The sequence below is a fragment of the Raphanus sativus genome, chromosome 6 (genome assembly GCF_000801105.2).
Source record: "Raphanus sativus cultivar WK10039 chromosome 6, ASM80110v3, whole genome shotgun sequence".
Classification (NCBI taxonomy): Eukaryota; Viridiplantae; Streptophyta; class Magnoliopsida; order Brassicales; family Brassicaceae; genus Raphanus; species Raphanus sativus.
In genome coordinates, this window is record NC_079516.1 from 21831247 (window position 1) to 21854409 (window position 23163).

Sequence of the window (23163 nt, forward strand, 5' to 3'; positions counted from 1 at the left end):
TGATGACAAGAGGGTTGAAAACGGAGAGTGATTGATTTCGTTACTGATTAGAGTCTTCTTAGAGGTTTGTAATTAAATACTCGATTTTAGTCTACATTTATATAAATGTTGATTTTGTAGGTTCATCTTTTATGGCAACATATTCATTTGTATTACATGGTTCCAGGAATATTTGACTTAGTAATTTTAATTGTTTTCATTTTGAGTAAAAGATCTGGTCTTCGTAGTTCGTATCCAAATTATAGTAATATAATCTTCGATTCATTGCACTTGGTTTCATCCAAAGAGACCTGTTAGGAAAAAGCGAGTCAATTCGCATAATATACACCGGTCAAAATTTAATATTGATTGCCATATTCATATTTTAATATTTAAGGCTTAACCAAAACTAAAGGGAGTGTATTAAAAATAACTGAGGAGATGCATTAGATTTAGAACATGAATTTGTATTTCAATAAATAAAAACATTGTTTCAACACGGCTAATGTGGTTTTAAGTTTTTTCCAGCACTTATTACACCTGATTTTGAGTATTGATATAGAAATAAAACTGAACCAATATGGATGATTTGAAATGATTTATGTTTCATATTTTAATCAAATGCTATATTTTGACCCATGTTTTCAAATGCAGAATTAATTTTTGTTTTAAAAAATTTAATGAAAGCTATAATTTTAACATAACTTATATATTTTGTTAAATTTATTTGTTTCAAATAATATAAATAATTAAATTATATAAATATAAATATAATTGTGAAATATAAAATAGGATGATCTGTATATAACCACCTCATATTAGTTTCAGTTCTTGTTTTGGTGTTTTAAAAATAAAATGATTTTAATGTTTTACAGTATAAAGTACAATATGTCCATTTAACTCATCTTGTACTTGATAAATGTGTTACATATTTGATAAAATAACCCATCAGAATTATAATCTTAAAACATCTACTATAATTTAATTCACAATATCAACTAATTTTTAGTATTTTCTTTCCTTATATGCAAAACTCTTAATGTAAAATTTAAAAGATTGATTCAACTATATATTTTATAGGATTAAAATATCTATACTATCAAAACAAAATCTTATTTTTAAAATTTAGGATTCTGCCCTTGGATTTTTATCATATTTACAAGCTAATACTTCTTATTTTTAAATTTGGTCACCTATCTAAATAGATGACAAATACAATTATATGAAATTAAATGGATAAAATTATTGAAAACTTAAAAGTAAAAGAGTTCAAACAGTCCAGATGCGCCAAAATAGAGATGAATTTAAATAAGGTGGATCTACCATTTTATCATTCTTAACAAAACATTTGATGATTTTTTATTAGATTTTTAAAATGTATATTATCCCGCACTTTTAAAGCACGGATCAAAATTTAGTAAGGTCGTTATATTGCAATGACAAAGAGAAGACGTTACATGTATATAAAACAGTCTCCAACACAGTCACAATTTATATGTTTTACTATGAAAAATATATTTTTCGTGTATGATATATATAGGAGATATATATTCTACAAAATATATTGGTGATAGTTTCTGATATGCACAACAAAATCATTAGATAATTTTTTGATAAGACGACTTTAAACTAGTGCAAGACGATCCCAGCGTAATGTGAATATTCTCTCAATTTCACTAGAGTAAAGGAGTAGTTACTTCATATTAATATAAGAAAGATTACCTAGAAATAGATTTAATAAAATACATTTTGATATTTTCGTTAAAACAATATTTAATCAACTATAATTAATTATACTTGATTTAATTTAATTTTCTAATATTTTTAAAATTAAATTATATTGTAAAATATATGAATTTTCTGTTATTTGTCTGTATATAAAATTTTGAAAATAGATTAAGTTATTTAATAAGTCTGTAAATTTATAGTTTTTATATAAGTCAAAATAAATTGTTAATGTGTAATTATGAAAGTGTGTAAAAGATACCCTCTAAAGTACCTAAAAATGGAATGAACTCTAAAATAAATTAGTTGTGTCCGATCAAAATTTAATAGAAAAAAATTTCATCAGTTTTTTTTTGTCACTGAAATTCAAAAGTTGTTTTTTTTTCAATAAAGATTTAAAGAAAAAATATCCTGGAAACCAGTAGGGCCCAAAACAAAACCCAAATCGTTGGGAATAAAAACCAAATGCATCTTCAAATTGCCGTATAACCTCCAGAAATGCCAGCATGATAAGAGAATGCAACTTAGATCATGAAACCCAAGGGTTATTCCATCACAAGTAGAGGACTAAGCCACCTTGGACTAGATGTTGCCATATACGAGTGATGACGACGATCCCTTGTCACACTGTACGCAATTCCAAAGCTGCCACGTTATTGAAACATGAACTTCTAGCAGTTAGCTACGCACCAGCAAGTGTACAACTCTTAGGATACCATGACAGGTTTGATAAGCAAAAGGACGACTAAGAGGGTTGTTAAGAACATCAGCAGCTTCACCCGAGGAAAATTCACACCAAGACATTTTAAAACTTGAGGTCTTTCATCGCTTTTATTGACCAATTAAGAGCAAGAAGGTCACCTTGCAATGCTGATGTCACACCAGGAAAGACTCTTCTTCTATGAAGTCTCGTGTGTCCAGAAGAATCTCGAAGTATCCATGAAGCACCATTAGTAAGAGAATCTGAAGACCACGATGATCCCACATTACACTTAAGAAATATAAAGGGAGGTTTTCCCATGATCTGGAAACATCCGCATCCAATTGCACCTCAAGTGAGCTTCTGGAAGGATCAAACAATAGACTCCTCCATTGCTTGAGATATGGTTACAGAGCCAGGAACGCTCACTTGCTAAAAGCAAAACTTGTTATGAGCTTTCCAAATTTGCCACAATTCCATGGGAAAGCCAACCGAATTGAGAGACCAATATTCTGTTTTTGACTGCAAGACAGGAGGTAATGCATGTTCAGGAAGACCGAGTTGTGAGACCATCCTGCATGAGGGGCAGGAAATAAAGACGCACTCCAAACCTCCTTGGCATTCGTACAGTGAAATAACATATGGCATATTGTCTCAGGGCTTTGGCGACAGACATGACATGTAGTCTCAAGAGGGATGCCCCTAGTACGGAGCTAAGGTTTAACAGCAAAAGCCCATCCTGGAATTCGGCGAGATCCTCATTTAACTTGTAACCACTTCTCGAATCATATCTCCCATTTCTAGAGAAACCCCAAACTAGAGAATCAGATTTCGATAAGTCGAACTTTGTATTGAGCACAAGTTCCACGTCTTCATATGCAATGATTTGACGGACAAGGTTCACATTCAAAGACTGAGACGGAACATCAATAAGGTCATGAACCGTTAATGTGAGATCAACCAAAGCATCTTGGTGGTAGCGCGGAGGACGCGCACCATAATCCAGAAGCCAGTTGTCCAAACATAGTTTGGTGTCTCTTCAATTACCAAGCTTCTGAACAAGTCCCTATCGACCGTGCATTATACTTCTCCATGCGTATGAAGGGAGTGTACCCATACTGCAATCAAGAAACTCAGAGCGACGGAAGTATCTATGCTTCAAAATTCGAGCTAGAAGAGACTTCAGTGGCTTCAAAAATCTCCATGCTTGTTTTTCCAGGAGCGCCTGGTTAAACTGCTCAATATCCTTGAAGCCTAAACCACCCAGTTCCTTATCTTTGTAGAGTTTCTTCCAAGCTACCCAGGAGATCCTTCTACGGTTATTCCCACTGCTCCACCAGAATTATACAAACATTACTTGTTCAAGTCATTCCTAAATTATACACCAACTATTATATAGGTATAAAATGACATTTTGAAAATGAGTAGATTTTTCTGCAGTGCACCTTATAAGACTCTAAGTACTATGGTTGAAAATTTCTAAGAACATCTCCAAAAGTAACTTCAATTATTAAAACTTTATGAAATTCCACTGTAAATTTTCTCATATTTGAAGTTTCATACTTTTAAATCCTTTCAGTTATATATCTTTCAAATAATTTTGTCCATTTTTATAGTTATCATTTTAGTTTTTATAAAAAGTATTATATGTAAAGTAGAAATATATTAATAATAGTAAAGCGAAATATTATACAAAACACTATTACAGTAAACATTTAATACAAAATTTAAAGCAAAAAATACAAATATAAAATCATATGAAAACAAAATCATTACATCAACTAACAAAAATACATGATTTCAAAAAAAATTAGCTTTTAATCTATCGCTACATGAAAGTTCTATGAAGACTTCCTAGACGATTTACTTGTAAGTCGCTGAGAAGACTTAAATATTTTTAGTGGGAAACTAAAGTATTTTTAGCGGGAAACTAAAAAAGAAGACTTCCTAGACGACTTACATGTTAGTCGTCTAGACCCTAAACATAACCCATAAACTAAATTAACTAACTAAACACTTCGTAAAATCAAATTAAACTTATAAGTTTACTATACACATATAGATAACAAACTAAATTTTTCAAAAAAACATTTAAGCTTTCCAAAATCTAATCCTAAGAATACATATAATACTACAATATATGTTGTCAAACCTAAACCAAAGAATATCATGATTAACTAATTTTACTCATCTATGTTGAAAACTATTCAATTTTGTTATATCTTAATTTACATCACTTAAAACTATTTATAGTTACATGATTTTAATTTTTCACTTGTCAAAATAATTTTTGAAATATTTATAAATTATTTTTAAGATCAACTACCCCAGACGACTTACCTGGAAGTCGTCTAGATGACTTACAGTGTCTCAGATGACTTATAAGTGCTATATTCGTAAAAATGACTTCTGTTTTTTTTTTGGTCATAAGAGACTGGCTTTAATTTCACATGACTTTTAGGTTAGTTTTGCATTTGATTCAAGTTTGTGTATAGTTTGCATTTAAAATCATGTTTTGAGTCATATTTGGCAAATCTCCCACCAATCAAAGGTAATACTAAATACATAAACAGAAATATAAATATTAAGGAAAAAAGAGAAAATCTTTTTTTTTGTTGCACTAATAAATAAAAATTAGTATCTATGTTGTTTAATGCGTTAGCCGGTAACATCCTGTAGCGAGAGTACAAGCTCGCCGGTATGGATTATCCGGTCTGTCTTGTTGACCATGTTGTTTAGCTGGTACGTTGTGCTTCAGTGCATCGTAATTTATATAATGTGTCGCTTGCAAAACCCTACGGCTTAAATCCAAACCTGAACTCATTTTCATGGTCTCTTCGTCTCCACCATCGATGCAATTTCCACCCAACCAGTCACATTTTATCTTTCGAGATTGGACCATTGTTGGACATAAAGCCACCGAGATGGTCACAGCGATGATCAAGAACTTAACAAGATTCATCATTGATGACAAGAGAGTTGAAAATGGAGAGTGATTGATTTCATTACTGATTAGAGTCTTCTTAGAGGTTTGTATTTAAATACTCGATTTTAATATACATTTATATAAATGTTGATTTTGTAGGTTCATCTTTTATGGCAACATATTCATTTGTATTACATGTTTCCACAAATATTTGACTTAGTAATTTTAATTTGTTTTCATTTTGAGTAAAAGATCTGGTCTTCGTAGTTCGTACCCAAATTATAGCAATATAATTTTCGATTCATTGCACTTGTTTATATCCAAAGTGACTTATTAGAATAAAGCGAGTCAATTCGCATAATGTACACAGGTCGAAACTTAATACTGATTGCCATATTCGTATTTTAATATTTTTTTAATATTTAAGGCTAAACCAAAACTAAAGGGAGTGTATTAAAAATAACTGAGGAGATCCATTAGATTTAGAACATGAAATTGTATTTCAATAAATAAAAACATCGTTTCATAGTTGAACATGGCTAATGTAGTTCCATCAAGATTTTTCTTGTACTTATTACACCTGATTTTGAACATTGATATAGAAAATAAAACTGAATGGATGATTTGAAATGATTTATGTTTCATGTTTTAGTCAAATACTATATTTTGACCCATGTTTTCAAAATGAAGAATTAGTTTTTGTTTAAAAACATTTAATGAAAGCTATAATTTTCAGATAACTTATATATTTTGTTAAATTTATTTGTTTCAAATATTATAAATATTTAAATTATACATATAAATATAATTGTGAAATATAAAATAGGATGATCTGTATGTAATCACCTCATATTAGTTCAGTTTTTGTTTTTGGTGTTTTAAAAATAAAATAATTTTAATGGTTTACAGTATAAAGTATAACTAGATTATGATCCGTGTCTTGCATGGATGTTATTTTTTATGAGATGTTAAATTTATTGATCATCGGAAAAGAATATTTTATACGCAATTAAAGCTAAAGAGAAATAAAAAAAACTGAGTACTAATTCTGTTTCGAGTGGTCACTAAACCAACATTGTGAGCTTCTGTTTCTCATAGTACTTAGGAGCTTCCGTTTCTCATAATACTTAGTAAACATGATCATTTGCTTAATAGTCTTGTCAATGATCTTAGCCGAATGATACACTGGCTTAGTGAGAATATGGTATAAATCATAAATTACATTTTATGAGAATATGAGAAATGATTTGACACATGTCTTTTCTATAATTACTTTCCTAAAAAATGTGACATGATTTTTAAAATTGAGGATATGACTTATGTCTAAATATGATATAGAAAATTATAAATTGTTGATTTATATTTTCAAATATTTGTCTTTTTTTTTTTTTGGTCAACTGGGCTTCTTATAGATTAAATGGACGAAGAGTTGAGGGTTACAGGGCCTGGGCCAGAAAGTAAGCAGGCCTTAGCGTTTAAGTCCGCAAGCCCGTTAATCTCTCTCTTGATGTAACTAAAACGACAGAAAGAAAATAGAGAAAGCGATAACGAAGCAACATCCGAAAGCACGCCGTAGAGTTCAGTCGAAAATCGTCCCGTCGATAAAGCTCTGATGAGCACTTGAGAATCTGATCGAAGCCAGATGGAGTTGTAGTTGAGTTCCGACGCGTGAACAAGAGCACTTCTCACCGCCAACGCCTCAGCCATGCACGCGGAGGAGACATGGCTTTGGAAAGCTGAGCCCTTGCCGATCACTCTTCCTTCTTGATCTGAGAAGATCCAAGCCAGTCCCGCGTTGCCTGATTCAGATCGCCACGCCGCATCGGTGTTGCACAGAATCGTAGCTGGACTGGGGTTATGACATAGAGGAGGAGATGTGTTCGTCGCTCCAATAGATGGTGGTGGTTCGCTCTTCCATTGTGCCTGGTCCCATTCCTTGACGGCTAGAATCGATTTCAACATGATCTCTGCCGCTGTAGAAGGCTTCTTCTCGAAGAGCAGTTGGTTCCTAGCAATCCATAGGAACCAGCAAACCCACGGGAAAATATTAGAGCTGAAGCCGTATGGGGGAAATCCGATCCAGGATCCAGACGAGGAAATAGCCGATTTGAAGCTGAGGAGAAGCGAGGAGTCGATTTGTTGTACCCAAGGCCCCTAGTCCTCAAATATTTGTCTTAAATAGCTAATAGCAATGGCTACTAGTCCTTCCTCATCATCTACCATATTACCATTCTCATCTAGAATTTGTGTTATCCTATTTCTAGCTCTTCGTTGTTTTACTAACGCATGGAAATATTTTGAGTTCCTATAGCCTTCCCTTAACCAGAGAATTCTATTTTTCTGTCTCCAAAACATTTCTTCTGCCTTAAAAGAAATAGATAGTTTTTTTGGAGCATCTGCTATTTCCTCAGAAGTAGCATCCTCATTCGAATATAGTCCCTCCACTTTCTCCTTAACCTTTTCCACTAACTTTTCTGAATTCACATTGTTTTGTCTCCTCTGTTGGCTCAAAAAATTTCGGCAACTAGAAATATGCTTCATTATATTCGCTTCAGGAGGCAGATTCTCTGATTTCCATCCTTCGAAAATAACTTACCTTAGTTCCTCATTATCTACCACCGTTTATCAAATTTGAATTTCTTTTTTTTCTTCACTAGTTTTGTGAGAATATCCGTTAGGACCGGATGATGATCCGAGCCCCATAGCCTGAGATACTTTACAGCTGTATGAGGATATTTTTCATGTCAGTCCTCATTTCCCACTGCTCTATCCAATCGGCATCTAACAGATGCCCCTCCCGAGAAAACTTGTTTCCAGTAAATGGAAATTCAAGCATGCCACAATCACTTAGCATCTGCTTGAAAGGCAAACATGAGATATCAGAGTGTTTCCTGCCACCCATGTTTTCACTATGATCAGTAATCTCACTAAAATCACCTATCATGAACCAAGGTCCATTTCGTGTTGTTGAGAAACGCGTAAGACGTCCCCAAACCAGATTCATACGTTCTAAAACAGGGTTTCCATAAACAAATATCATAAAGACTTTTATTCTATCAATGACTGTCTCAATGTCATTCACTATGTTATTTGAAAATAAGATATTAACTTGAAATTCATCCATAAATAAAAGAGGTAAACCTCCGCTGAGACCAAGTGACTCAACAGAAAATAAATGATCAAATCCTAGATCGGCCTGAATGTTTTGCAACAGCATCCTTCTATTCTTCGTTTTAGAGAGAAACACAAGTCATGTACGATGCTTCTGACACATCTCCGTGAGGCGTCGAACGGTGAGGTCGTTCCCTATCCCTCGACAGTTCCAACTGAGTGTCTTCATCAATGTGCTTTTGAAGATCCCTGACGAAGGAACTCTGCTTTCTTGATAGGTATTCCCAAAGGAAGCTTACGACTTCTTCCACTCTTGTGGGAAGATGAAGGTCTCGGATTATCCAAAACTCTATCAGCATTCATGCTGCAATGGCTGTCGAGATTCATTAGACAAAGGGATTTGAACTCTGGCAAAGACCCCAGTTCGTTCTCTCTGTTCTCGCTGCACAAGCTCTTTAGACAACAGTAGACTAGCTCATGAGTAACCATTCCACACGTTTTACAGTGCTTGAAGAGCTTGTCATAATTAATTTGGATCGAAACTTCATCCCCTTCACGTGATGCAATCTTTCTAGTGAAAGTATGGGGCTTCCTAGTGTCCACATCAATAAGCATCCGGCCTGTAGAGAGATCAACAGTATTGATATGGCCAAGTCTGTTACCAATGTTCCTGAGATTCTTGATTGTCCACAGATGTAATGGAATGCCTGTTATCTCCATCCCGAATGGAATGATCCACGGGTAATCACCGGTTCCCAAACATACAAAAGTTATAATGGAATGGACCTTGGCCGTACTTGAGATCTTCTTCATTGGAAAAGTTCAAAAGAAACTTCCCATTACCAAGATCATTAGTTCATTAGTCGATTCATCCTTACCAGTGTTGGCTTATGAGTCACGCCAAAGATGTCGTGTGATTATCAAGCAACCAACGAGATCAAAAAATTCCAAGTAGTGAGATCAGGTATCTAACGTCAATACTGATGAGATGAGATCGAGGGATCAATCTAAATTCTCTAAACAGAACAGATTGGAACGATATGATAAGAGGAAAGCAATGATCGTTAAGCCTTCTGTTATGAATGATCTTCTCCGATGACTTTTGGTAATCTCACGCCAAAGAGCGAGAAATTATATGGGGATCATAATCTTAATGAAGAACGTGATCCAAGATCGCTTCTGAAATCGTATAGGGTTGCAGCCACCTCCTTGATTCAATTATATATTTTATAAGATTAAAATATAAGGTCATTATATTGCAATGACAGAGACGTTACATGTATATATATACCATAGTCTCCAACACAGTCACAATTTATATGTTTTACTATAAGAAGATATCTTTCGTGTATGATATATATAGGAGATATATATTCTACAAAATATATTGGAGGTAGTTTCTGATATGCACAACAAAATCATTAGATAATTTTTGATAAGACGACGTTAAACTAGTGCAAAACAATCCGCGTGAATATTCTCTCAATTTCACTATATTAAAAGAATAGTTAGTTCATATTAATATAAGACAGAGTTACTTAGAAATAGATTTAATAAAATACATTTTAATATTTTCTTTAAAACAATATACCCTTTAATAAACTACAGTTAATTATACTTGATTTAATTTAATTTTCTAATATTTTAAAAATTAAAGTATATTGTAAAATATATGATTTTTTTTTGTTATTTGTGTGTATATGTACTTTAATTTAATTTTATAATTTTTTTTAATAAATAAAGTTATTTAACTATTATTATTTCATTAAATATTTAATAAGTTTGTAAATTTATGGTTTTATATAAGTCAAATTAAATTATTAATGTATAATTATGAAAGTGTGTAACAGTTAAATTATTTGTATCCAATCAAAATTAAATAGAAAAACAAGAACATTAGATTTCATCAGTTAACCATAAAGATTTTCTTGAGGGAAATCATTTTTATATTTCAAATCAGTGTTTATAAATCAGTTTTATTATATGTGTAATCATTTATTTCCATTTGATCTTTTCTATTTTGTTGTAATTGTTTTTATGAATATATTTTCTATCTGCGAGGAAAAAAAAAAGAAATCTCTGAATATGCGATGATGTCTATCGAATTTGGACCAACTACCATCGATTGGACCCAATTAAGGGTGGACGTTCAAATATCTGTTCGGATTCGGGTAAGATATTTCAGATTTTCGGATATTTTGGTATAGGGATATAGAACCCGTTCGGGTATTTTTGTACTTAGGGTCGGGTTTAGGTATTTTTAGTTCGGGTTTGGTTATTTCGAATGGGGTTCAGATATTTAAATTTTAAAAGAAAAAAAATTCATTTTTTAAGTTTGTTGTATTTAAAAATATAGATTTCGTTTAACTGATTTTTCTATATTTTATAGATTAAATAACTAACAGTTTTGGAGATAATATTTCAAATATATATATATATATATATATATATATATATTAATTTGGCTATTGTTTTTAAACTTTAGATGTAATTTTTGTTAATACGTAAAACAAAAAGTTTGACATGTATTTTAAATGAATATCAAATTATTTTCTCTATAATTATATGTATACTATATGATCTTAAAATATGTGTAACATCAATATAAATGTTTTAAATAAATGAGAAATGTAAACTAGAAATATAAGGGTAAATATACGTATGTTCGGTTATCTTCTAATATTTTTTTAGATTTAGGTATTATCCGTTCGGATTCAGATATCCAATCTCTCATAGTTTAATATCCGTTCAGATATTTTACTACTTTGGTTCGGATTTCGGTTTGGATTTTTCGAGTCGGTTCGGATGCGGCGGGTAAAGTGCCCACCCTAGACCCAATAGTGTTAATTTCAGTTACCATAAAGCTGGACCGTTACATAATAGTCTGCACTCTGCAGCCTTCATGCGAAACGAACGTGGCGTCTTTGGATTTGTTGGTGACTTTGATAATATAACAGGCAGTAACCATTAAGCTTTACAAACAACAAAAAAGCGGGGATTTTTCTTAAAAACTCTGAGACACACACAGCAAAGAGAAACAGAGTGAAGAAGATAAAGCAAAAAAACAATGGCAACCATTAATTCAACGGTCACGATTCTCTCTCCCAACTCGATCCCAAAGATCATCAACTCGAAACTCGGAGTTAGTGTTTCTGATCAGACCGCCGGTTTCTCTCCCAACGTTGTGAAATGTGTGAGTTCCTCCTCTTGCCGGAGATTGAAGCTAGCGAAGCTGGTCTCTGCGGCTGGACTGTCGCAGATCGAACCAGATATCAACGAAGATCCCATTGGTCAGTTCGAGCTTAACAGTATTGAAATGGTAAAGATTTTGAATTAGAGTTGGTGGTGAACGTGTTTTGTGTTCTAAAAGGGTGGTTTCTGTATTTTGTTCACAGGAGGATTTCAAGTATGGTTATTACGATGGAGCTCACACTTATTACGAAGGAGAAGTTGAAAAGGGTTGCCTTCTTTTTTCTTCTTGTTTCGGTTTCTTGAATCCTTTTTGAATGTTTTTGTTCTTCTTCTTCAGGAACGTTTTGGGGAGCAATTGCAGATGATATTGCTGCTGTGGATCCTCCATCTGGGTTTCAAGGTTTAATCTCTTGGTTGTTTCTTCCTGCTATTGCGGCTGGGATGTATTTTGATGCTCCGGTAACTTCTTGCTTTCTTCCATATATTTTCATTACTGCTTCATGTCTTAGCTGTTCCGACCAAATCCTCATAAGCTAAGACACAGTGGGTCAACCTGTACAGATTTTAGCAGCTCATGTCCTAGCCTTGGGTCTCTCTGAAACTAGACTATAGATTTTGGAAGTTGGTTAAAGATAAGGATGTCTCAAACAGACTGTTGAAAATGTGGGTTTTCTAGGTTTTGGTTGAGCGCTTGGTTTGTTAGTTTTTTTTTTCTTTGGCATCTCTTGGTTTGTTAGTTAAGACGTAAGAGATCTCAGTCATCAAATCTTTATTAGAGTTTCTGTTTCAGAAGAAGAGGAATCACAAGTGTTCTTGTTTTGCAGGGTGAGTACTTGTTCATAGGTGCGGGTTTGTTTACCATAGTGTTCTGTATAATAGAGATGGATAAACCAGACATGCCCCACAACTTCGAACCTCAGATTTACAAAATGGAGAGAGGAGCTCGTGACAAGCTCATTAATGACTACAACACTATGAGCATTTGGGACTTTAATGACAAGTATGGTGATATCTGGGATTTCACGGTCGAGAAGAATGATATCGCCACAAGATAAGATGTTGATTCTTACCAAAAAAATGATGATGATATTTGATGAAAACTGTTTATAAATGATGAATGAAACGTGTTACCATGTGTATAATGTATTCTTCATGTGCTTCATTAGTCTCTTCAAACCTTCCTAGAATGTTATAGGATTCTGTTTCTTTGTTCAAAAAGTTCACTACAGTCTTCCGTTTCGCTTATGCTGTGGAGAGGTGTTGCAAATCTATACTACTAAACCAGAATTTCCAGGATTCTTCTCCTGGTTTTTCAAATAATTACAACCCTCTACCATTGCCTATTTTCGTTTAAAGAAAAAAGTCGATCCCTTTTTTCAACCAATCACTCTTTTGTTGACCTATCCATAATCCGATCAATTTAAACCCTAACAAATTAGACCCAGTTTCTAGTAAGCCCGTGTTTTTATAAGCCAACAGATGAAAACCTTGATAATCAAACCTATGCCCTGAAATAAAAATGTTTTGGGGTTAAAACTCTAAAAAACTTTATTCCATAACACAATAATTCTAAACTACAAAAATACTATCCACTAAGTATAACGTATACTTCACAGAAATATAAATCAATGTTCAAATGCTTAATGTTTTAGTTAATTCCACTTACTTTTATGTTATTTCGAATATTCATTTATGAAAATGCAATGTATACTTATGGATAGTATTGACACTTTAATCAAACCAAAACTATGAAAATCGAATTTGAACCAAAGTTGTTACAGTATATTCCCATTATTTTATTACTGTAATTATATATATAGTTCTCTAAAATTATTTTTTAAAACCACTAATTTATATATAGCTTAAATAACTTATCTACTTGTCTAATATTATATACTTTATATATTTTAAAGATATTAACTAGATTTTGATGCTCGTTTTGAAAGCGCGGAATTACTTTTCGGTAAAAAATTTATATCGTCTATATTTTCTGTTTATTTAAAATAAATTGTGACATAAAATCTGTAATTCAAAGTCCTAAACGAACCAAACCCAACCAAAAACTCCAATTCGTATAGGTATGAAATGTAAAGTATACCGTAATAGATTTTGTAGGATGGTACAAAACATACCTAAACTCAAAGTATTATTAACCATATCTCGGATAACACATAAAAGTTCAAAAAACAATCAAAATGTCAAAATTAGTCACAAATATAAATATTTGAAACATAAATATCTATTTTAAATATTCAATTATATATTTATGTTGAAATAATATCTAAAACAGATATTAAAATTTTAAATAAGTACCTCAAATATCCAGTTCTATTAAATAAGTATTTAGATTTTGTGTGTTTGATTTAAAAGTTGAATTTAATTTTGGATATATCCAAATTCAACCAATATAATTCGAAGAACGATATATTGTTACTTTGTGGGTTTTAAGATGTGATACAAATTAGAACTAAAACCAATGCGTTATATATTTAAACTCAATGCATACTTACAATTTACCAGATTGAGATCTAGGATGTCATATAAATTAGAACCAAAATTCAAAATACTTAACTTGTATCCCAACGTATACCTGAACGCTCAATCATAATTTAAAGTGTGTTTTGTTTTTTTTTTGGTTAAAGTGTGGTTTTTATTTTGTTCAATTAGTTTTATATTTAATAAATATTTTATATGTTTATTGGAATAATTCGTAAAACGATATTCATAAAAATATCAATAACAATAGGTTCCATCACATTACTAAATATTAATAGTAGCTAACTTTTAATATTTAGTTTTCAGATATATATATGAATTATGAGTTTATGTATTTGGTGAGGTTTTTGAAAATTTTATTGCATTTGGATTAAGATATAGTTATATATATATACGTATTAGTAGACATATATCATGATTTTCAGGGGAATTGCAGTCTAGGGGGAGACAATGAATTTAGAAGAAGTGACCGATAGGATTATGATTATTAGGAGAATGCTAGGACTGATTTTGCTGTTAAGGTAGAAGAATTTTATCTCCAAATTCATTAATAGCTGTATCTATTAAAAATAAAAATTTCAGTTAGTTTAATGGTAAACTATGTGTTTGTCCACGATTTCGCGGATGATAATATAATATGAAAAATACATAATATTATGTTTATAATGTTGTAATTGTTGAATAATAATTAGAAATATTAAAATTTTAGCATTTAATAGTTTGATAATCAAAAATTTCATTATCTTCTTAGAAGATGTGTGAAATTTAAGATAGTTCAACAATATAAATATAAATCACTCAAAATATTTTTTAAATGCAAATATTATTACAATTGGTTCAGTTAATTGGTTGTAAACTGCCTTTTAATTTATTTTAACACATGAAAAACGAAAATACATTAGCCATAAAAAATGTATTTTGTGTAGTTCCTAGAAGATAGTTAGAAGCTTCTATAGTTCTACATCTTCGTTGATGATTTATTTTATTTAAGTTTCTTTTATTTGTTTGATTGTTTTCAATTTCAATGGCAAAACAGAAGTGAAGTTTCAAATATTATTAACAACTAAATTTTATTTTTATATATAAATTAGGTATTAAAGAGTATTTAAATCTAAAGTTTGCAAAGAATTGATTTATTTTTATTTTTTCTCTGAAAAATAAATAAAAATTTAAAATATCAACTATTGAAATTGTAAGATTTCACCTATGAACATATATGTAAGAAAAAATCACTTAAATAATTTATATATTTAATATATAAATAAATAGTATGTTATAATTTTGTATGATTTAAATGAGGTTTCTCAATTGACGCATGTTGTACACTTGTTTCCATCTGCACTGATTGTTTTATGTAATCTTCTGTCGTTTTGGACTCTAGAACTTGTACATTTGCATAAGCCTATTGGACTTTAAATGAAATATTATGGTTGACAAAAAAATGACATATTGTCTTAATCATAATGACCATAAATCACTTAAATTATTTTTATTTTAATAGATAAGATAACAAGTGTGAGTAAAATATATGATTTATAAATCATTATAAATATAAATTTATACAATTATAATCAGATCTGGAAGCATTTACCATTTTACATCTAAACAAGATGTGCTCAAATTTTATAAAATAAAAGTCTCATAAATGATTTAGAAACTCTAATAAAATGATTTTGTAGGCCAGAATTAAAAAATGTTTCTAAATAATTTCAAAATCTTTATAAATGATTTATAAATCCCGTGTGGGTTTTAAAAAAGAACATAAAACTTACAATAATGCCTTAGAAATATAGCCATTATATTTGTTTCTATAAAATTATATTAAAATATTTTAAATAATTATAAATAAATAATTTATAAGAATTAAAAAAATTGATGAAACATTATATATATTATTTCTATAATTATGCAATTAGTTACCATAGATAATTATTTGTAATATTACTTGTGTTTTATGGAAATTTGTATTAGCTGGTTCTAGATTTTTCTTATATTTTTAGATTTGATTAAAATAAATATTTAATTAAAAAAAACAATCAAATTATAATTTTTTTTTGAAATTTCACCTATGAGCGACACATTAACAGAATTACTAAAGTGACTTCTCAATTAATATATAGGAGAATTTTAAATACAAAAAAAAACTTGAGCAATGGACATATGAATTATTTTTCAAAATCAAAATATCTGAATCTGATCCGAATAATCAAAACCGATATAAAAATATTTGAATTTGATCCGATATATAAAAATATCTGAATAGTTCTAAACTAGTATCGATATACCCAAAGTTCTGAAATACCTTATTTGAACCCGAATGCGAGCCATACTTCCACTACAATAAAACAGCGGCATACCGACGGCTGAAATCCTCGGTATTTCCTCGGAATAATGGTATTCCGAGGAAATACCGAAGATTACAGCCGTCGGAAATATTTTCTCGGAATTTCAATATTTCTTGGAATTCCCTCGGAAAATTCCGACGAAATACCGAGAAAGTGTATTTCCGAGGGAGTTCCGAGGATTCGTAATCGTCGGTATCTTCCTCGGAATATACTGAAGGAACGGTTCCTCGGTATTTTCCGATGGAACTATCCTCGAAAATTTCCGTCGGAACTGTCCTCGGAAAACTCATCGGTAATTTCCGAAGGACACTTTCCTCGGAATATTGTGAGGGCAATGTTCCTCGGAATCTTTCCGAGGAACATTGCCCTCACAATATTCCGAGGAAAGTGTCCCTCGGAAATTTCCGACGAAGGTTTCTCGGAGCACTTCCCCGGAAATATCCGAGGGACATCTTCCTCGGAATTTTCAATTTTTTTTTAATTTATAATTTTTTTAATTTAAATTCGAAAATATAAAATTAAAATTAAAATTGGGAAAATGAGCCCTACCATTTTCATCAACATGAAGTTCTGAACGAGCACATATATCGACTAAATCCAGTCTTGACTTCAAGTTATCCTTTGTTTTTACCTTAAACGTTAAGGATCGTGTTCATGAGATTGTCAAAAAAGTTCTTCTCAATATGCATGACATCTAAATTATGCCTTAGCAAATGATCCTCCCAGTATGGCAGATCCCAGAATATACTTTTTTGTGCCAGTTATGTAGGTTTCCAACAGCATCTACCGAAAAAACGCTCATGTCCACCGATGTCTGGCGTCCTTTCTGCACCAAAATCTCTTAGTTGTGTCTTCAAACCTTTCCCACTAATTTCCGCAGGTGGACTGTCAAACACCCTCTTGTTCTTCGTAAACAAATTCCTACTCCTACGATATGGATGATCATGTGGTAGGAATCTCCTGTGACAGTCAAACCAACACGTTTTCCTTCCGTGTTTTAGTTGGAAAGCATCAGTGTTATCTTGACAATATGGACATGATAGCCTTCCATGCGTTGTCCATCCAGATAACATACCATATGCTGGAAAATCACTCATTGTCCACATTAGTACTGCCCGCATTTGAAAGTTTTTTTACACGAAATATCGTATGTTTCAGCACCTTCAGCCCATAGTTGTTGCAACTCATATATTAGTGGCTGAAGAAACACAAGTGATCTCTTAGGATGCTCTGGTCCGGGAACGAGAATGGAGAGAAACAAAAACTTCCGTCGCAAGCACAAGTTTGGGGTAAGTTGTATGGTGTAACAATGACTGGCCATAGAGAATATTGTCTTCCATTCTTGCCATACGGGCTGAAACCATCAGTACATAATCCAAGGTAGACATTTCTTCTCTCATACGCAAAGTCGGGATACTTTGATTAGAAATGCTTCCACGCTTTTGCATCTGAAGGATGTCTAATCTCACCATCTGTTGAGTGCTCTACATGCCATCTCATTCGTTGCGCTGTGCGTTCAGAAAGATACAACCTCTGCAACCTTTTCGTCAAAGGCAAATACCACATCCTTTTATATGGAACTGGAACTCTTCCACCCGTATCTTTATAACGAGGCTTCCCACAAAATTTGCATGTACCCGCTGGTCATCCGCCCTCCAATAAATCATGCAGTTATCGATGCATACATATATTACCTGATAAGATAAACCAACACCAGCTAAGAGTTTCTGAACCTCGTAGTATGAACCTGGAGCTACATTATCCTCAGGTAGAATACTTTTTACAAAATCAGCAATCGCATCCACACAGTCTTCAGCCAAGTTATAATCTGTTTTAATGCCCATCAGTCTTATAGCAGATGATAAAGCTGAATGACCATCTCTGCAACCTTCGTACAATGGTTGCTTTCCAGCATCCAACATATCATAAAATCTCCTAGCTTCTGCATTGGGTAAATCTTTCCCTCTAAAATGATCATTTACCATCTGCTCAGTACCTACACCATAATCTACATCTGTTCTAATTGGTTCTTCTAATCTAACCGCCGGCTGAGGTTCGCTAGTGCTACTATGTTCATAATCAGTTTCCCCATGACGATACCAAATTTTGTAACTTCGTGTAAACCCACTCAATAAAAGATGAGTCCAAACATCCCACTCTTTAATAACCTTTCTATTTTTACAATTAGAGCAAGGACATCTTAACATACATGTTTCTGCTTCCGGTAGTTGGCGAACTAACCCCATGAATTCGGTTATACCTCGTTGGTATTCTTCCGTAAGCAATCTCGTGTTCGGATTCAAATGAGGTCGATCGATCCAAGAACGAAAATAATTTGAAGAAGACATGTTTTTTTCAATCAAATTCGTATGTAAAGATAGTAGGAGGGAGGATGAAGAAATGGAGTGAATGAAGAGGAAGGGGGGTGGTTGTATTTATAGATGAAATCCTGGCGACAGACCGAGGAAATTCCGAGGAAATTCCGACGCTAACGGCTACTTTCTCGGAATTTCCTCGGAATATTGAAAATCTCCCAACAGCTCTCTAACGGCTATAAAATTTTCTCGGAGGTTCGTCGGTTTTTTCCGAGGAAGGTGGTTTCGTCGGAAATCCATAAGAATATTCCGACGAATTTGGTTTTCCTCGGAATTTCGTCGGTATTTTCCGAGGAAATACCGAGGAAACCACGTTTCGCGTTTTCTCGGAACACGTTTTCTCGGTATTTTCTCGGTTTTTTGTCAGAAATTTTCGAGGAATTCATTTTCCCTCGGAATATCCCTCAGAATACCGCTGTTTTCTTGTAGTGTTCGTACAAGGTTATGCGGGCATTTGAAATCTTTCACGTAATCTTGCTAAATGTTATTGATTCAGAGTCCGATGTACTAAAAACTATTCTTGTCTTTACTCGTAAAATGATGATATGTTGGGAGCCAATAACGTCCGAGCTTCATATTGCGGATTAGAAAGAAACAAAAACGAAATAAGTTTTTTTGTTAGTTCATGGTCGTTATACGTATACATTACGTATTTAAAGACGAGAAAAGTGAGTGGAAGTAGAATACAAAAAGTAGGTACGATAGTGATGAAACCGAAATTGCAAAGCGTGCTAGAAGGGACCCGTGCTAGAATTGGCAATTATAACCAAACAAATGAGGTTTCCATTGAGATTCATATTCGGTGCAAGTGCAACCACGTGCGTCTTTTCCACTAGTTCCTCTAAGATCACATCTAAGTACCTAATTTTGACAAGATAAAATCCGGATTTATTTATTTATGGTTAATAATCCTTATATTAGTCTACATTCTTGTTCGATAACGTGTTCGTTGCAATTTTTTTGGGTACGTTATCTTTTTCCAAGGAAATTGTAAGGACCGATTTTATACAAGTTTAACCCTAGAAGTCGAGAAGATATAAAATAGAAGTGTGTAAAGTCTCAAACAATGCTTGTATAAGACTCGTGTATAACAAAAACAGTAGCTTCGTTTTTATTAATCTTTTCTTTCTTGTGAGATTACATCTTAGCTTTGATCTCTATTTATAGTTGATAGGATCCTTAACTTAACCTATTACAACTTGAACTAGGAAACATATCTTTAATCCTAATCCTATTAGACTTTAGTTATTCAAACTTTCTTTTATGAATAACTTGTTCTCTAAGCTTTATTTGAAGCTTATCCAACATTCTCCCTCTTAAGCTTCAAGTCTTCTTTACTTAAGTTGAGAACTAGAATTCGATCCCTCATTTCCTTGAATTGAATCCTTGCTAAAGCTTTTGTTAATATATCCGCAAGTTGATCTTTACCAGGCACATACTCGATGTCGATCTGGTTCTTCTCCACACATTCTCTTATGAAGTGATACCTCTTGTGAATGTGTTTGCTTCGACGATGAAACATCGGGTTCTTGGCTAGTGCTATAGCCGATTTGTTGTCTACCTTGATCAATGTCTTCTCAATGTTGCTGCCTGTTATTTCACTCATCAAGTCTTGAAGCCAAATGGCTTGCTTCGATGCTTCTGTTGCTGCCATAAATTCAGCTTCACAAGAAGATAGAGCAACTGTTTCTTGTTTCTGAGAACACCAAGATATCGGTGTATCTCCAAGACAGAAGAGATGACCTGTAGTACTCTTACCATCATCCAAATCAGTGTTGTGGCTGCTGTCGCTAAATCCGATGAGCTTCTTCGAACCATTCCGTTTGTACGTCAAACCAAACTCGAGAGTGCCTTGTAAATATCTCAGTACTTGCTTCAGTGCATCACCATGTTGCTTCCGTGGTGAGTGCATATACCTACTAAGTATTCCTACCGAGAAAGTAAGGTCCGGTCTGGTGTGTAGTAGATATCTAAGGCATCCTATCCTGCGCCTATAGAGAGTTGCATCGATCTCAGGTTCATCCGTAGCTCTTGAAAGCTTTAAGCCGAACTCCATGGGTATTTGAGCTGCATAGCACGTATCCATTCCTGCTTCTTTCAGTATTTGTCGAGCATATGCTTCTTGCTTTATCTCAATTCCTATCGAGCTTTGCATTACCTCTATACCGAGATAATATGTGAGTCTCCCGAGATCAGACATCTCAAACTCTTTTGACATAGCCCTTTTGAACTCCAGTATTGCCTGCATAGAGTTTCCAGTGACGAACAGATCGTCCACATAGATAGCTACGAGAAGTAGCTTACTCTTTTCTTCCTTGCGGTAAACAGAGCTTTCTTTGGAGCACTTCTTAAATCTTATGCTTTTAAGAATCTGATCCAATTTAGTGTTCCATGCCCTAGGAGCCTGTCGTAATCCATATAATGCTTTCTTGAGTTTGAAAACCTTGTGTTCTTCTCCCTTCTTTTCAAACCCTTCCGGTTGAGACACGTAAACCTCTTCAATCAACTCTCCGTGCAAGAATGCTGCCTTAACATCGAGATGATGAATCTCCCATCCATTCGCAGCAGCAAGGCCTATAAGTAATCTTATCGTTTCGAGTCTAGCCACTGGTGCAAAGACTTCATCAAAGTCGATTCCATGTTCTTGTACGTAACCCTTTGCAACAAGTCTTGATTTGAACTTGTTGATACTTCCGTCTGCGTTTCGCTTGATCTTAAAGATCCACTTGAGTCCTATAACTTTTACTCCTCGTGGTTTCTCGACTAAGATCCAAGTTTCATTCTTGTATATCGAGTCAATTTCATCTACACACGCTAGCTTCCATCGTTTGTCTCTGAGAGCTTCTTTTAGACTTAAAGGCTCATCATTGAGTGTAAGTAACAGAATCTCACACTCGATATCAGAGAGCAATACGTAATCTTCTAGATAGCTTGGTTGCTTTACTTCTCGTGATGAGCGTCTCAGTTCAGGTGTTGACTTGTTTCCTTCTCCTAAGTCACACTCTGTTTCCTCTGTTTCTTTCGACTCTACTTCTTTTGACTCTGTTTCTGGATCTGTGACAGCTTCTTCTGTAACAATTGGTTCTGCAGGTTCTGCAACACTCTCTTTCTGGTTAGTTCCTGCTGTGTACGGGCCGGTACCTCTATTTTCTGTAGCTCCCCACGACATATGAAACATACCAGGTTCATTCTGAGTTTCCTTACTTCCTCCCTTCCGATTCCAGCAAGCTTTTTCATTAAAGATCACATCCCTGCTTACTACAATACGCTTCGTTTCCGGATTGTATAGTCGGTAGGCTTTGGTTCCAGGTTCTATACCAAGATGAACCAGTGCTTGTGATCTGTCATCGAGCTTCCTGAGGTGACCAGAGTCGATCTTAGCATATGCCACACAACCGAACACTCTAACATGTGATAGGCTCGGTTTCTTGCCTCGTATACTTTCATAAGGAGTTTGATTTTTAAGAGCCCTTGTGGGGACTCTATTGATCAGATATGTGGCATGACGAACTGCCTCTCCCCATAAGTAGTTAGGCATACTCATAGCTTTCAACATACTTCGAGTCATCTCCATAAGTGTACGGTTTCTCCGTTCAACTACTCCGTTTTGTTGAGGAGTATACGGAGCAGTAAGGTGGCGTCTTATTCCATTAGAGTTGCAGTAGTCTTGAAACTGTTGAGAGGTGAATTCTCCTCCTCTGTCAGTACGTAACGTTTTTATTTCCTTGTCAAAGTCCTTCTCGACAAGACTCTTGAAGCTTCTGAATTTACTAAAAGCTTCACTTTTATCTTTTAGTAGAATGGACCACATATATCTCGTACAGTCGTCGATTATGACGAAGACATATCTGTTCCGGGAGAAGGTTGCTGGTGATATCGGGCCACATAAGTCAGCGTGAAGCAGTTCTAGGGCTTGGGAAGACCTATACGTAGTAGCTTTAGGAAACGGCTGACGTGTTTTCTTGCCAACCAAGCAAGAATCGCAGAGTTGCTTTACTTCATCAATCTCTGGCAATCCAATAACCATTCCATGAGTCGCCATTGCCTTTATGGTCTTGAAACTGATATGCCCAAGTCTGGCATGCCACTGCCATGGCTCCTCCTTCAATCTTGCTTGAAGCCATGCTGCTTGACCTACTTGTAACTTGATTTTGTACAGTCTATTTGGCGTCCTTTGTACCTTGGCTAGTAACCTACCGTTTGAATCTCTTAACGTTAGGAAGTTTTCCTTCATTCTGATATCACAGCCTTGTTCGGTTGCTTGTCCTAAACTCAAGATGTTACTTTTGAGATTAGGAATATAGTAGATATCAG

At 33.7% G+C, this 23163-nt stretch overlaps 2 protein-coding genes across 2 annotated transcripts; one reads left to right on the forward strand and one right to left on the reverse strand.

Moving 5' to 3' along the window:
- Window positions 1-5054: 5054 nt before the first annotated feature.
- Window positions 5055-5369, reverse strand: LOC108811228 (protein RALF-like 18). The gene has a single exon (XM_018583271.1). It carries the CDS (start codon window positions 5367-5369, stop codon window positions 5055-5057), a length of 315 nt encoding a protein of 104 aa, XP_018438773.1.
- A 6067-nt stretch (window positions 5370-11436) lies between these two features.
- Window positions 11437-12867, forward strand: LOC108806950 (photosynthetic NDH subunit of subcomplex B 5, chloroplastic). The gene is made up of 4 exons (XM_018579166.2): window positions 11437-11760; window positions 11837-11900; window positions 11971-12092; window positions 12458-12867. Exons 1-4 carry the CDS (start codon window positions 11509-11511, stop codon window positions 12686-12688), a joined length of 669 nt encoding a protein of 222 aa, XP_018434668.1. The 5' UTR covers window positions 11437-11508; the 3' UTR covers window positions 12689-12867.
- The last annotated feature ends 10296 nt before the right edge of the window (window positions 12868-23163 follow it).

Bases quoted from the DNA above. Each gene is read 5' to 3' on its own strand.
- LOC108811228 (XM_018583271.1), bottom strand. From the start codon at position 5,369: ATGATGAATCTTGTTAAGTTCTTGATCATCGCTGTGACCATCTCGGTG.
- LOC108806950 (XM_018579166.2), top strand. From the start codon at position 11,509: ATGGCAACCATTAATTCAACGGTCACGATTCTCTCTCCCAACTCGATC. The intron at 11,761-11,836 runs GTAAAGATTTTG...TTTTGTTCACAG, and splicing joins AGCTTAACAGTATTGAAATG to GAGGATTTCAAGTATGGTTA. The intron at 11,901-11,970 runs GTTGCCTTCTTT...CTTCTTCTTCAG, and splicing joins CGAAGGAGAAGTTGAAAAGG to GAACGTTTTGGGGAGCAATT.